Raw genomic sequence first — 17,023 nt, forward strand, 5'->3', positions numbered from 1 at the left:
AATTTTCATTTATATTGCTGAGCTGCTGTATTTACAATAATGAATAAATATGAATGGAAATAACCATTTTTCCATGCATTTGATTAAGTTAGAAGACAAATATTTTTTTAACAAGTGGGGATGATTTTCAAGAGGTGTGCATTTAGTCATTCATTCATCGTGTTGTGTGGATTCTATCAATAAGGAGAACCTACAGGATGTGGAAAGAGCAAAAGTCTACATTAACAAAAGTCAAGCAAAACACAGATACACTGTATGAACAATAAACTAACAATATAGTACTTAATACTATTTGTGCTTATGCCAGCTAAATACAATTAAAAAATCAGAAGGGAAGATACTACTTAGAAAAAGATACTGCTTCCTCAGTAATATCAAACAGCTGCTGTTTATCTTACATCAGAAGCTTAATATTTACTTCATTGTGATGCTGTTTTTCAAATAAAATTATTATCTACATTTGTAACAATACAGACCTGTTCACAATACACTACTACTTCTCAAGTAGCTTTGAAACTGAACATTGCAACTTGTCGGTAGTTAACAGAAATTTTCAATTGTTGAAGCTAAATAATCAGATAATTTGTGGAAAGCTTTAAGTTGCTTTTAAACTTGCTGGGATTCCAAAAGTCTTGCTCTTGTATATTGGTGCTTTCTGAATATATTTGCACCAAAGTACTTCTACAGGAACACTATTTTTGCGTTTTGTATTGTGATTGTGGAAATCACAATTCAGCTGAAATGGTTTTTTTTTTTTATTATCAGCAACAAAAATTATGGAATGAATATACTGAGAAGTGAGTGTAAGGACTCCAGGTCTTACTTTATGGTAGATGGGTGCTTTCTGAATATATTTGCACCTAAGTACATCTACAGGAACATAACTTTTCTGTCTTATATTATGATTGTGGAAATAACAGTTCAGCTTAAATGATTTTCATTTATTATCAGCAACAAAAATTATGGAGCGTATTACTGGAAGTGAGTGTAAGGATTCCACTTCCTTGAAGACAATGCTTCATGTTACGTGGTTATCTACTTTGTGCAACATTCCTATTGCTTGCTTCTACTGAAGAAATACTTTATTTACTTTAGTTACACTGTACCAGGAGAAAACAATGTAAAACATCGGGGAGTGAAACATGTAAGAGTAGCCAATACCTTGTCTTTAGTCAACACAATGAGCAAGACTCTTAAGAGCAAAACATACAGAATTGAACTTCTTGATTAGTTAAACTATGTGCTGACTTCATTTCAACTTACTATCCACATGGACTTCAAAGAATCTTACACAGTGTTTCATTTAGTGTATGGTCATTAATGTGTACTTCTGGTTCTAGACCTTTTGTACTTGTTTGAAACTGTAGAATATCAGTCTTTGTGTGGTTAAGACTCAAGCTCTTTGCTTTGAACCAGTTTTAGACCCATACACCTTCTCATCTGAGCAATATGTGGTAAGGCTCTTTGGACCTTGCTTGTATCAGCAGTAAACATTACAGTTTTTGAGCTGTACCAAAGGCATTGGATGATTATTTATGTAGGTTAAGAAAAAGAACAGACCAAGCACCAATATTTATTGGGCCTCACATGCTATGTTCCCCCATTCAAACTTACAGTTTCATACGTGTGATATGATCTGTCATTATGAATTTATGCTTTCTGTTATGAAGATAAGTTTCTTCCAGTTCAAGAGGAATGTCATAACTTTTTTATGGTAGCCAAAGTGTGAGGCAAGTAGTAAATTTTGCTCAGAAAAATGAGCCAATATTCTATTACAAGTCACTCTCTCAAAAACTTTTGAAAGATTGAAAGGAGTGAAATGAGACTGTAATTAGAGGTGATTTGCTTATCCCCATTTCACTTGTAACTGTAAGTGCAATATATTTAAGTCTTTGAGGAAATATACACTAAAATCATATTTCAGTGGTGATGGAGACATCTATTATTATTAAAATTCTTATTTAAATGGTTTATGGTTGAGCTCAAACAAATAAAATTGAAAAAGGAAATTACTACTCCTAACTGACACTGGGTATATTCAAATCATAAGAGGATGCAGTAGTTCATCCATAAACCCATTGACGAAACTATATTGTCAATATTACATCATTATCTGAAAATTTGGTTCTCTCAATGTGCTTATGAGCTACCTTCTAGTTTCTTGTCTGAAGACAGACAGTGATGAGCGAAATCAATAATCTCGTTTAGAAGTTTTATGCACTTGTGTCAGATGATGAAATAATTTCATATCCTTGATTCTGCTCAGTTTTACCCATGCTTGCTCTAGGGGGAAACAATAAGCAAAGAGCTGTAGGAATATGTTTAAGAATGACTTAATATATGACTTGTAAAAATCTCCCCAAGACTCATCCTATAATTTTTCTCTCAACAGTATAATTACGTTGTTGTTTGTGGCTATTGATATAATACTTCTTTTCTATAATTTGATGTAATTAGTCAGCATATTTTATTCCAAACATTTTATGTCACAGTCAGATAAAACATTGTTCAGTTCTCGGTGTAAATCTTCTGTCTTCGGCAATCCGTCGGGAGCGCGCCTGTCAACGTCCTCCGCCGTGGACGCAAAAAGAAGGTTTACACCGAGAACCGAACACGGCTGCTGGGGGCGACCGCCATCCCCACCACAGCATGCACACCGCTGGTCCACCACAGCCACCAGAGGTCCAGTGGAGGGGGGCGACCGCGCATATAAATAGCCCGCTCTCCACGAATCTTGACACTTCACCACAACATGGGTAGTATGACACTTCCAGAAACGTCGTGAGATATCAATGCTATTACCCGGCTGGAGACCCGAGAAACCTTCATCAATAGTTACTCCGGGAAAGCCTACAGTCACATATATGACACCTCTACGGGGAGGTAATAGTCTGCAGCTTAAAACAGCTGCAGAAAGAACGCACCAGGAAAGCAAAACTTGTCAGCACACTGGCTTTCCTACAACGCTGTCAAGATGGGAACATCTTGCCAAGGTTTGCGGTGATTCGACATCCAGTAAAATCTAAGAAGACCGACCGGACATTACGACGAGCAGGCATGGCCTTAGTAAGGGAGCACATTCATTTCACTTGGAAAGGACTTGATAGGAATGCACGCACCCTCCTCACATGCCACCTACAACTGGCAACGACATTACCAGCATATCTGTGGGAATGGGCCGACTGCAGCACGTACTCCAACAGTGAGAAACAAAAATGGGGCTCTACATCTAAACAAATCGGCAAATTCGGCAGACTAGCCGGGACTCAGACGACAAAAAAGGAGATGAATGTCACCAGAGCCGCGGTCAATTTGACTGCAAAAGAACTGGACACTGCCACAATAGCAGTCCTCAATAAAAGGACTGAATTTTGCCCCCCGTCCCCAGAACGACCCCGAAACAAGACATTATCAGCGGCGTGGAAGAAGCAATACGAGGGCTTCCAAAGGAAGAAGCAGAGGAAGTCAGACGGGAAACTTGCAGAATAATTAACAGATCTCGATTACCTAAAAATAACATATCTGCAGAAGAATGAGCAGCTCTCCCGTGCCTAAGAGATGACCCTGATATAACAATCCTACCAGCGGACAAAGGGAACCCTACAGTGCTATTAAGTACTGCCGAGTACCGGCAGAAAATAAACCTTCTGCTACAAGACGAGGCCTACAAGAGGCTTCAGCCCCGACGATGAGTAGAAAGACGATAGCTCTGCTGAAGAAATCTGACCTACCTGAGCTAATGAAGAAGCGGCTGTGCCCCAGAGCGCCAGCGATACCACACCTCTATGGACTCCCCAAGATCCATAAGGAAGGGATACCTCTGAGACCAACTGTGGACTCCATCAATTCTCACAGTTACAAACTTGCTAAATACCTAGCGACACTGCTCAGAGCCCTTGTGGGACACTGCAGCCACCATGTGAGAAACTCAGCCGAATTCATAAAAATACTCAGGGACTTGCTTCGATGTGATGTCGCTCTTCACGAAAGTGCCCCTTCAACTACTCCTTGGCACTTTTAGCCCAGCACTTTGGACCAAAAACAGTCAGCCTCTTCGAACACGCACTAACAACCACCTACTTTCAGTGCAATGATGAATTCTTCAAGCAGATCGACGGTGTGGCCATGGGCACCCATTGGCTCCTGCGATTGCAAACCTGTATATGGAACATTTTGAGGAGGTGGCCCTTCAAACTGCCAGACAGAAACCGATGCACTTCTTCTGCTATGTCGACGACACTTTGGTTGTGTGGGGACATGGCAAACAGGCACTATATGAGTTTCTTGAACACCTGAACAGCATCCATCCAAACATCAAATTTACAATGGAAATGGACGAAAATGGATGCCTCCCCTTCCTTGATATTTTAATTAAGAGGGAGGCAGATGGTTCACTAGGCCATGCAGTACATAGGAAGAAGACACACACAGACCTATACCTTCATGCAACAAGCTGCCGCCATCCAGCACAAAGACAAACACTACTGACCACCCTGGTACATAGGGCGCACACCGTCTGTGACAAAGAGAGCCTACCATCTGAGCTGAGCCAAAATGGCTACAGTGAAACGCAGATCAACAGGGCGCTTAAAAGGAAGAAGGAAGCAGTGAGAACCCCAGAAGAAGATGATGATGAAGAAGAAGAAGAAGACAAACGACTGGCATTCCTTCCGTACGTGGGTCCGCTCTCGGCCAAAATTGCACGACTTCTGGGCAAATGCAATATCAAAACCATTCTCCGACCACCACCGAAGACGGGGGAGCTCCTAGGTTCTGCCAAAGATGCGCTGAACCTTAACACACCAGGAGTGTACAGCATACCATGCAAATGTGAAAAACAATACATTGGGCAAACACAGTGCTGCATATCTAAATGCTGCGAAGAACGTATCAGATGTGTGCGACCAGGTCACACAGAAAAATCAGCCATAACAGAACACAGCGTAAATGAAGAACACACCTTCAACTTCGAAAACACGAAGGTACTGCGCCGAGCATCTGACTTCTGGGAAAGTGTTATCAAAGAATCCACAGAAATAAGGATTCGCGACAATCTGGTCAACAGAGATGAGGGATACCAACTCAGTGCAGCATGGAACCCTGCGATAGTGGCAATCCGTCGGGAGCACGCCCGTCAACGTCCTCCGCTGCGGACACAGACAGAAGGCTTACACCGGGAACCGAGCACAGTCGCTGGAGGCGACTGCCATCCGCACCACCGTGTGCATGCCGCTGGTCCACTGCAGCCATCAGCTCCAGCGGAGGGGGGCGACCACGCATATAAATAGCCCGCTGTCCACGAATCTCGACACTTCGCCAGAAGATGGGTAGTATGACACTTCCCGAAACGTTGCGAGATATCAACGCTATCACCCAGCTGGAGACCCGAGAAACTTTCATCAACAAGTTTTCAGTTAAGGGGAAACTAATGGAGGCATGTAAATTATCAGTAGCACTAGCTGGCATGTTTTCTACGCCAGAATTATGGCACAGCATTCAAAAAACTGTTCAGTACAGTAACAAGTAACCGTAAGGGACAGGGACTTGTTCAATTCAGGGGATATATGCAGACAGGGAAAAAAATTCCATATTTCCCAGTTAAAAATACACTTTTTTTGGTGAAAATACACATTTTTCTGGCTGAAAATACACTTTCTCTGTGTTAAGTGACAGTGTACTTGACCTCAGAACTATAAAACTTACCAGTCCTTTGAATGGTAAATGTTTTATACATCAGCGTAGAACTTCTCGGCACTTTAGGAATCAAAACCCAGCAAAAAAAAAAAAAAATGCATTTTGGAAAGATCTTTGATAGCCAGCAACATTAATGCTGTATATTTTCATGTTACAAAAGTATAAATACAAATTCCACCAAACACAGCATGTTAGTTTCCGAAGCAGTGAAATCGAGTTTGCGATATGCTTTTGTCAGCCAATCATAGCTCACGTCATGTTACCTCACCAGCAAATAACAGCAGATACTCAGAGCATTGGACAAGTGATGCAGTCAGCCAATACTAACATTGCTGTTAAGTAGTGCAAACACGCAAACAGGAAAAGTTCATAGTTTGAATTAATGCACATATAGTATGGTTACAAGAAAAGAAAAGCTTTCACATACAATATTGGTCTTTTTTGGTTGTGTTACCCTTTAAGGTACATCAAACGCAAATATGCCAATAAAATTTTAAATGATGATCTAAATGTCTGGCCTTCTGGGCCCTAAATTTTTCTAAGTGGCTGGTCTTCAAAGTGTTACGCTTTGAATGAGAGTCAAATGCTCTGTATTTAAGAAATTCATCACGCATTCAGAAGGGTAACACAATTCATCTTGTGTAAAAGGAAATTTACCTTGAAAGTAATGTTTTTCAAACCACTATTCATAAAATTTTCCAGTGGCCTGTTAGAAAATGTGAACAATTATGACACCATGTTCATCAAAACTGTTCTGAAGTAGTGGGCTAAAGTAAAATTCTTTATTGGAGTATCAGTTCTTATGATTTGAAACTACAAAAATTTAATTTGAAACTAAAACTACGAAAAATTCCCAGAATTTTAAAAAATTCTAGGGTTTTTCCCAGTTTTATCCCAGATGAAAAGATTACCGGGTTTCGCCCAGGTTTCCTGGGGTGTATACACCCTGTCAATTGCACTGATTTGCATATAATTTTCCAAAAACCACAACACAACTGCCTTTCACTTTTCTATGGATATTAGGGAGCATCCTTCTTACTGATGAGGGTTCTGAGATTTTGAAGGAAGGTACTGAACAAGTGTTCTTTAATATACGTGACACTGTCCTTGCTGCAGTATGGCACTGTGCTAATAGCTGTTTGGAATAACTATATTTGCTCTGCAGTTATATTTTGTGGGCTAATTTCCCTTAAAAATGCCTAGGAAAAATAATTGGAAAGCACTTAAATGGGATGGATACTGCATTGGTCAGACTGGACACACTTGATAGTTAGCCCCTTAATAACCTCTTATCACAAGCATTTAGATGCAATCTATGCTGTGTGTGATACAACAGTCTTGCATCAGTCACACCATCACTCCAGAGCTATTTTTGAAGGTCTGAATTAAAATGTTTCACAACTGTTCATTCAGGACTTATCATACCACTCACAGATTGACAAGATCTTCACATTAGTGAGAGAAGTATTCTCAATATCATGTATGATGTCATCCTCAATTGTATAACTGAAGTTACAGTCCACACTGGTGTTTGCACCACCAGTTAGTATGTTTTCGTTTTCTACATCCTGAGCTCTGTACTTGACTCCAAAATGCTAGTTATCTGATAACCTTCTCCCAAATTACTCTGCATCAGTCCTAACAGTTCCCTCCCATGACTACTACCCAACAATAAGGCCTTCTTGGTATTCTGGACACCTTTCTGTCTAGCCTTAGCTTGCGTCTAATGGCCTTTACTGTTGAATAATATCTGAAATTGATGGGTTGTTCATATGCTTTTGTTGCTGGCCTTCAAAGTACTGAAACTATTGAAGATAGCTTGACTGAATGTATCAGACTTGCAACATCTCCTAAACCTTTTCACTAATTTCAAGGCTTGATTGTAATCCTGTCCTCTAATTTAGCTCTAATATTACTACTGCAAACTGCAACTGTGCTATCTGTTCTTGTGCTGTTCCCAAATCAGCTCAAAGTTTCACAAGTAGCTACTCTTCTTTCAGTATTATATGGTGTTGGTGACAATCACTGCATTTCCAAGAAAGGCCAGCATAATTCATCATGAAGATTGTATTCCAACATCCTAGATGCCAATAACACTGACAGTTCTCACCATGATTCCTATTCCTGGCAATCCTGAACATTTGTACACTTATCCATTTTGCTTCAAGTGTTTGATTAAAAATCTATTCTAAGGCTTATGAAGTGACTTTTTAATTCCCACAGCTCAATACAAAACATGGTCTTTCACATAAATAACTGTCAAGAGACATAGCTTCGTAAGAAAAGCTTACCGTGTCACTTAGCAACAGTGGTGCTACTGGTGGGGCAGGTGGTGGTGGGCATATGGGCACTTGCTCTGTATCTTCATCAGGTGTTTCACTTTGATGGACTTCAACAATGACTGTTGTTACATCCTGATGCTGCTGCTGCAATTCTCTCCCAGCACATCTCTTTGCTGTAAGCTCAGTTCCCTGCAGTAGGCAAAGACTTCAAGTTATAACCTCTAGACAATGAAATGTTCTGGCTGTTCGTCTTAGTATAACAGTGAATTTTACATCATGAAATCAAGAGAACTCGATAGTCTGAGGACAATATCTTGTATAAAGTGGCAACAACAACATTTGTAAAATAATAAATCAAGGCACTGGTATTACTATTGTAATAAAAAAAACTCTGTTGCAGCAACTCTACTGAAAAATGTTTTGCTGGATGGAGAAACAATGGTGAATGTCCAAATAATTACTTGATTTAATGTTGTGTTGCATTTGAAACACCTGAGCTTTGCACAACACACACTTCAAACCATACAAACATTTCTATATAAGGAATGCTAAATCCTTGCTATATGCATTTCTTGCCTGCACCAACCTGAAGATTTATTAACTCAAACAGTTTACAAGAATGAAACTTAATACTACACATGTTTCAATAAAATGATATTAATGCATGAAATGCATGTTTGAACCACCAGCTGTTTTTATTTTAAGCCCAAATATCTACCAGTTTCAGTCTTGGACTATCTTCACGGATGAGTGTTACAATGTTTTAAGCCACCACATTGCATTATTCATTACTTATAATGTGCAGTGCATGCCATGAATGTAAATACATGACAAATGACTTTAAAAGCAAACATACGAATACTAAATGCATACAGAGCAGCGCTCAGTACTGGAACCGGTAGATATTTGGGTTTAAATTAAAAACAGCTGATGGTTCAAATACGCATTTAATACATTACTTAATGGATGTTGACAGTCACCTTCCAAAAATGTTTAAAATGACTCACATTTAAGTGTTATGAAATAGTCTTAACATTAACTTTACTATTAAGCAAAACTTACATTTCAGATAATAACAACAACCTCTACTAATTAAATTAGTATCCATATTTAAAGGATCTCGTGTAATATTGTTCATATATTACTTTCCTTGTACCAATATTGTTGACAATATAAATTCTACCAAGTGTCCACAGCACATAACCAAATTTGTATCTGTATGTAAAATTTCACATATAGAAAAAACATGCAGTATTACTGCATTGCTTGATTTTTTTTTAAATTGCATATACAACTCTTGTAAATAACTTAATTCACAGAGCCAAATAAAAATAAAATCAACTCCAAAATAAAGATCCTGGGGGACACAATCATGTTGTTTATCATTGTTACTATGTGAAGTTCAATTTATTATAGAAAGCAAAACAGAAACAGATTTGCATTCCAGTAATTTGCAATAATTATTAACATTGATTGGAATGAATAAACTCAGTTAAAAAAATTCAGTTGATGGTTCTGCTAGAACCAACACTCACTGAATCTCATGAATTTTCCATAAAAAAAAAAAAGGAGCTTCATTTCTCATTATAGGGGCTAATGTTGAAGTAACCTGCACATGTAATCCAACTAAAATGTTTGATACTGGAATATATCTATACTATGCAAACCATACAAGGTGCAGGTCAGAGGGTACGTCCCACTGTAGCAGTTATTACTGTTTCTTCCTGTTACATTCACCTAGAAAGTACAAGAAGAATGATTGTTTGAACATCTCTGTGTGTGCAGTAATTATTCCAATCTTATCCTCAGAATCTGCATGTAAGTGATATGTAGGGGTTGTAGTATATTCCTAGAGTAATCATTCAAAGCTGGTTCTTGAACTTTGTTAATAGACTTTCTCATGATAGTTAATGTCTGTCTTCAAGAGTCTGCCAGTTCAGTTACTTCAGTATCTCTGTGACACTCTCCCCCAGATTAAACAAACCTGTGACCATTCAGGCTGCCCTTCTCTGTATAGGTTCAATATCCCCGGTTAGTCCTACCTGGTACTTAAGTAACATTTTAGAACCAGTCGCACAGCTGATTTGAAAGCAATCTCTTTTGTAAACTGATCACATTTCCCCAGTATTTTCCAATAAACCAAAGTCTGCTATGACTGAACCTATGTGGTCATTCCATTTCATATCCCTAAAAAGTGTTACACCCAGGTATTTGTTTGAGATGGCCAATTCCAACAGAGACTAATTGATATTATAGTCATAGGATACTATGTTTTTTCACTTTTTGCAGTTCAAAACTTTACATTTATGAACATTTAGAGCAAACTGTCAATCTCTGCACCACGCTGAAATCTTATCAAGATATGGCTGAATAGTCATGCAGCTCTCTCAGACAGTAATTTATTATAGCTAACTGCACCATCTGCAAAATGTTTGCTTTTACTACTAATATTGTCTGCAAGGTCATTAATATACAACATGAATAGCAAAAGTTCCAACACACTTCCCTGGGGCACACCAAAAGTTACTTCTACATCAATGATGACTCTCCATCCGAGATAACATGCTGTGTCCTCCCTGCTGAAAAGTCCCCAATTCAGTCACAAATTTCACTTGATACCCCTTATGATCATACTTTAGAGAATAAGCATAAGCACGGTACAGAGTCAGAACCTTTTCAAAAATCAAGAAACACTGCATCTACCTGGTTGCCTTGATCCAAAGCTTTCAGTACGTCATGTGAGAATAGTGTGAGTTGGTTTTCACATGATTGGTGTTTTTGAAATCCATGCTGGATGGGACTGAGAAGGTCATTGTGTTCAAGATATCTCATGACATTTGAGCTCAAAATATGTTCTAAGATTCTACAACAAATTGATGTCCAGGATATTGGACTGTAGTTTTGTGGATCACTTCTACAACCCTTCCGTGGACAGGTGTGACCTGTGCATTTTTTGAAGAACTGGGCACGGTTTTTTGCTCGAGGGATCTACAATAGACTATAGTTAGAAGAGGGGCTAACTCAGTTACAAATTCAGTGTAGAATCTGACATGGACACCATTGGGGCCTGGAGCTTTGTTCAGTTTTTACAATTTCGGGTGTTTCTTAACACCACTGACACTAATAGTTATTTCATACACCTTTTCCATTGTATGAGGATTAAATTGGGGCAATTCTCCTTGGTTTTCATTAGTAAAGGAACATTTGAAAACAAAGTTAAGCATTTCAGCTTTTGTTCTGCTACCCTCAATTTCAGTTCCTGTCTCATTCACTAGGGACTGGACACTAACTTTGGTGCCCCTAACAGCTTTTATACATGACCAGAACTTCTTTAGATGTTGTGAAATGTCATTTGACAATATTCTGCTATAGTAGTCATTGAATACATCATGCATTGCTCTCAAGACAGCCAAACATGTTTAATTCAGCCTATCTATCTACAGCCCTGTGCTTTGTTTTACACCTATTTTACAGTAATTTCTGTTTCTTTAGAAGTTTCTTTGCAGTGGCTGCATATCATGGAGGTTTCATCCCATTATGAACTGTTCTACTGGATACATATCTACCCAGTGCATGAACAACTATTCTTTTAAACTTGAGCGATAGTTCCTGTACATGCTCCTGACCTGTGCTGAAAGTTTCAAGTTCTTCACTATGACACTACTGGTGACAGCAACTACACTTTTCCTCAAATGTGACACTCAATACCATTTGTTTATACACATCACTCTGTAGCCTACTATTAGTTTGCACACTGAATGTTATTTTACATATTAAAACCTTTGAGCTTTGAAAAGTACACAAAGTATTGTTATGGTTATAAGTAATAAATGTTGCTCTGTCAGTCCCAATTTGTGTCACAATCTTTTCAAGTTTCCACTGCATTGAAGAATTAGCACTGACATTGTTCCTTTTCTCTGTTTTAAAATACACAAATGCTTTTGCTTAGCCTTTAACAGTCACTTCTTTTATGCAACTGTATATCAGTTTGGTTGGATTCAGGGTGCAGTAGTATTGAGGTACTCATACAACAAGAACCACCTATTCTTTTAAAATTTGGTCAACAGTGTACACAAACTTATGTACATTTGTGTCAACTAGCATTTCTTGCTTGGTAATGTCTTCTGTCACTGAGATATTGTTTTCTCTCTAGCACAACAATATATTTTCTTTTCTGGAAACAATAGTGAGGCTTTACTTACTTAAACTGTGAGATTGGAGCACTGTTAGGTACAACAATGTATACGAGGGGGGACCCAAAAGAAACCGGACTCCGAGGGCGCTGTCACTCATAGACGTAGTGCAGGGTTCTCATGCTAGATGGTGTTAGTAGAGACCTTCATGAAACAGCTATGCAGACGGCGTCAGTGTAGAGCTGAACGTGCAAGTGTGGTATTATGTTTCTCTGACTGTTGGCGGGTTACCTTTGCGAAGTCGTTATGGCAACTTTAAAGGAACAAAAAGTGTGTGTGAAATTTTGTTTCCTGCTTAAAAAAAACTGCAACAGAGACACACCAAATGCTTCAGGAAGCTTTCCAGGAGGACGCTATGAGCCGCACACAGGTTTTCAAGTGGCTTGGGCACTTTAAACGTGGTGAGATGTGTGTTGAAGACCAAACTCGTTCTGGACACCCTTCAACATCGTGAAATGAGGAGAACATTGAAAAGGTCCACCAAAAGATCAATGGGGATCGTCGCCAAACGATCGACCAAATTTCAGCAGAGACAGGAATCAGTTGGAGCTCGTGCCAGCGGATTTTGAGTGAGGATTTGCACATGAGACGTGTTGCTGCTAAATTTGTTCCATGCCCTCTCACACAGGAGCAAAAAACCATCCACATGAATGTGTGTCAGGACTTGAAAAGAGAGATTGCACGTGATCCAAACTTCTTGAACAAAGTCATTACAGGGGATGAGAGTTGGTGTTATGGGTATGACCCAGAAACCAAGCAAGCATCAAGCCAGTGGAGGACTCCCAACTCTCCCAGACCAAAAAAAGGCAAGGCAAGTGAGGTCAAATGTGAAGACGATGATCATTGTCTTTTTTGATGTTCGTGGAATTGTGCATCGGAAATTCATACCCCCTGGACAGACTGTTAACCAGCACTTTTACTTGGCTGAGGAGAAAATGCCCGGAACTTTGGCAGTCAGGTGACTGGTTTCTGCATCACGACAATGCTCCAGCACACATGGCCTTACGAGTGACCCACTATTTGGCATCTCAGAGGTGGTCTGTCGTTCCCCACGCTCTGTATTCAGCGGGACTAGCCCCGTGCAACTTTTTCCTATTTTCACGAAGGAAAAAAACGCTAATAGGGAAGCATCATGATGATGTGGAGGTGGTAAAAACAGCTTCGCAAAGGGCACTGGACAATATCAAACTTGAAGAGTTCCAAACATGCTTCCAACATGGGAAGAGTGCATCGCATGTAATGGAGAGTATTTTGAAGGTGACTGAAGTAATTTTGTAAAAAGGTTCATCAATAAATTTTTATGACAACAATCCGGTTTCTTTTGGGTCCCCCCTCATATATATCCAAAAGTTCCAGAACACCTGCTGAATGAGCTAATTTCAGTAACACTGCTTTTTTGATACTGACTGATTGCCCAATAAAATTTTGTTAAATTGTAACTCATTATAAATCAATGTTCCAGACATACATTTATTTTAGTGTTCTACAATTGTGAAAGTATTAATTTGTATATTTAATATTATCAATTAATTTCTTTGATAATCATAAGTTCTTTGTTGTTTATGAATGCATCTGTAGTGTGGTCTGCATCCCAGCTGGTGTTCCTGAGGCAGCCAAGTGTATTAAGTTGTAGCCAGAACCTTTGCTTAATTTGGTGATGATGTGGAAGTCACATCATCTGGGCATTACAGACCAGTTCCAAAAAAGCAATAAGTCTCCATGACACTGAGTAATAGCTCATTGAGGTAAAGTTCTGGTTGTGGATGAACAGAACAACGGAAACAGAAGTGCATTACAAGAGTCTTGATGGTAGAAAACTAAAAGCTGTGGGTGAGGGCCCATGACTGCACCTTTACAATGGTGTCCTGCTGTAGGGGTTCAGCAACACCAGAAGAGCAAAAAATCGTTGGCATACAAGGAGAGTGATACTAAAGACCCCACAGCTGCTGCTAGATGAGTGATGGCTACAAATAAGAGAGGGACACTTATTATAGAGCCCTGCGGGACACCATTCTCTTGGATATGGGGAGGGAGGGAGGGGGGAGGGGGGTACTGTAAGAAGCATCAACTCGAACATGGAAAGTATGGTGTGACAAGAAATTCTGGAAAAAAATTGGAAGTGGGCCACAGAGACCCTACTCATATAATGTAGCAAAGATAAGATGTCACCATGTGAATTTGTAGGTCAAAGAAGCAATAAGGTATTAACCATGGTCACAAGATGTCCAGATGGTAGACTCCAGACAAACCAAATTATGAGCAGTGGAACAACCATGGCGAAAACCATCTTGAGATGGACCCAAAAGGCTCTGAGACTTAAGGAGGCAACACAGCTGCTGGCTCACCATGCATCTGAGCAACTTACAGAGAACATTAGTGAGACTAATTGGGTTACAGAGAACATTAGTGAGACTAATTTGGCAATAGCTGTCCATTTCTAGGGTATGCTTACCCGGTTTCAATACCGGGATGATGATGATCTCCCACCACTGAAATGGGAGTTCTCCCTTGCTCCAGATACAGTTACAGATGGTAAGGAGATGACATTGACAATCCACTGAGAGGTGCTTGAGTATTTTTTGTGGATGTGGTATGCATAGAGGACCCAAACGTGCAAAGGGGGTGTACATGATCCAATGGTTGAAATGTACTGTTCCCAGCATTCTTCCTTCATTTTATTAAGTGGTGGATGTGGGCATGGAGCTTTTAAAGGCAACAAGATGCTCAATCAATGGATTCCACTTATGGCACTTTAAAACCTGTCCAGCCTCATCATTTTCTGAGTTCCATCCATTTCTATGGGGGGCATCCCGAAGAACAGGGGGTCACTAAGTTGGCTGCTGATACAATGGCTGCTGTTGGATTCTGGACAGACGCTTCAGTGCCTCCATTTGCAGGGAAGCTCAGAACAACAGTGGAGGTGAAAGCATCCCATTCAGCATTGTGGAGAGCTCATTGACATGGGCGCCCACAAGAGTGATGCCAAGGGGGAGACAGGAATATTGGGAAGTGGTGACTACCACACAAGTCATTGTGGACCCTCCAGTGGATGGATGGGAGGAGACCAGGACTGCAGATAGGAAGATCAATGGCCAATTAAGTTCCATGTACCATAATGAAGTGAGTGGCAGCACCATCATTCAAGAGACAGACGTTGAAATCTGCCAGTAAATTTTCAATATCTTTAACACAGCCAGTGACTGTGGTTCCACCCCACAAAGGGCTATGGGCACTGAAGTCACCCACAATTAGGAAGATTAGGTGGAGTTGAGAAACCAATACAGACAGTATGTTCTAAGGAACTTACACCATCGAGAGGGAGATAAACTTTACAAGTGGTAAAATCCTGAAATTCTGTTATCTGAGCAGACATGGCCTCCAAAGCTGCATGAAGAGGCACAAGTTTGCTATATACAGAATTTGTAACATATGTGCAAACTCCTCCCGACAATCTATCATTACCAGCACAATCCTTAAAATATCCTCGGCAGCCATGAATGGCAGCAGTCTGCAATGCTGGAAACCAAGTTTCCTAAGGGCAATACAAAAAGCAGGGCAGGACCTTAAGAGACGTTGTAGCTCAGCCAGGTGGTGGAAAAAATAACTACAATTTCTCTGGCGAATCATGCTGTCGCTAAGCTGTGAGGATGCGAAGGGACCAAGAACACAGGTTATGTCCCAGGGTCACCTGAGACACATTGTGTGGTGTGATCTGGAGCCTCAGGGACCTCTGTGATTATTTCCATGGCCACAGAATGACAACATGTGGAATCCATGATGTGGGGGTCACCAGAATTTCCTTCATCTTGGGACACTTCTTTTTGTCTTTCTTTTCTTTAGGGGGTTTGGATAACCAGGAGGGATTCCCTGAATTAGTTTCTGGGACTGAAGAAGATTGTGAAGCCCTACAACAAGCGGACTGTGGCTCCTTCAGTGACTCGCTGGTATCCTGTTGCAGACCAGCAAAAACCTCAGAGGGGAATGTCCTGAAGGACCCCTTCCTGGCGTGAGAAGCCAGACAAGGGTGACAAGTCTCCACCTGGAGGATGGGGATTGGTGTCCCCAAGGGTGAGGAGTTGTTGCTCCCAAAGTGGGTGTGGGGGAAGCAGCAGGAAAGAACCCCCAACCATCATGGGAGAAGACACAGTTGATCGGACCTGAAGGCTTGCTGTAGGATGTGTAATGGAGGAGAATACTGTTGGCACAGAGGGCATTGCCATAATAAGTGCAGCGTACAACATTGTGATGTATGCAGGATGTAGATGCTCCTTTTTCTTGGCCTTTTGGTATGGCAATCTGTCCAGAACCTTATATTCTTGTATTTTTTTTCTCTTTCTGAAAGAACAGTGCAGTGTGATGAAAAGGGAGAATGGTGATCTCCACAAATGATGGAGATGATGGAAGGATCATACGGAACATTCATGTGGGATGGTCATCCAAAAGGGAGAGGGGTAGTAAGCAGTATGGAGGGGGGGGGGGGGGGCTAGGGGAGGGAGAGAGAGAGAGAGAGAGAGAGAGAGAGAGAGAGAGAGAGAGAGAGAGAGAAAGGGGGTCAAAGGAGTGGGGAGAGAGAGGAGAGTGATGGTCGTAGGTGGAGAGAGAGGGTTGGTGAAGGAAAGAGAGATAGAATGGTTGCATGTGGGCATTCTCTCTTTCTACGCCTCCCCCCCTCCCCCCCCCCCCCCTCCCATTTCATCCATCCCACTCTTTTCTAAACCTCTCCACCCTCTTTTTCCCTCTACATCTCCACCTACCCCTTCCATTTGTGTGTGAATGTGTGTGTGTGTGTGTGTGTGTGTGTGTGAGTGCACATGTGTGAATGTGTGTACTTTAGCTAGAAAAAGAGTGAGAACT

General features: G+C 40.6%; 1 protein-coding gene across 1 annotated transcript in view; it reads right to left on the bottom strand.

Moving 5' to 3' along the window:
- LOC124789390 (serine-rich adhesin for platelets-like) overlaps window positions 1-17,023 on the bottom strand; it is a 371,977-nt gene that overhangs the window by 54,480 nt on the left and 300,474 nt on the right. Inside the window, exon 9 of the mRNA XM_047256721.1 lies at window positions 7,986-8,165. Within this exon, the coding sequence (XP_047112677.1) occupies window positions 7,986-8,165 (180 nt within the window). The remainder of the gene's footprint in view (window positions 1-7,985; window positions 8,166-17,023) is intronic.

This window comes from Schistocerca piceifrons, chromosome 3 (assembly GCF_021461385.2).
Source record: "Schistocerca piceifrons isolate TAMUIC-IGC-003096 chromosome 3, iqSchPice1.1, whole genome shotgun sequence".
NCBI classification, from domain to species: Eukaryota; Metazoa; Arthropoda; class Insecta; order Orthoptera; family Acrididae; genus Schistocerca; species Schistocerca piceifrons.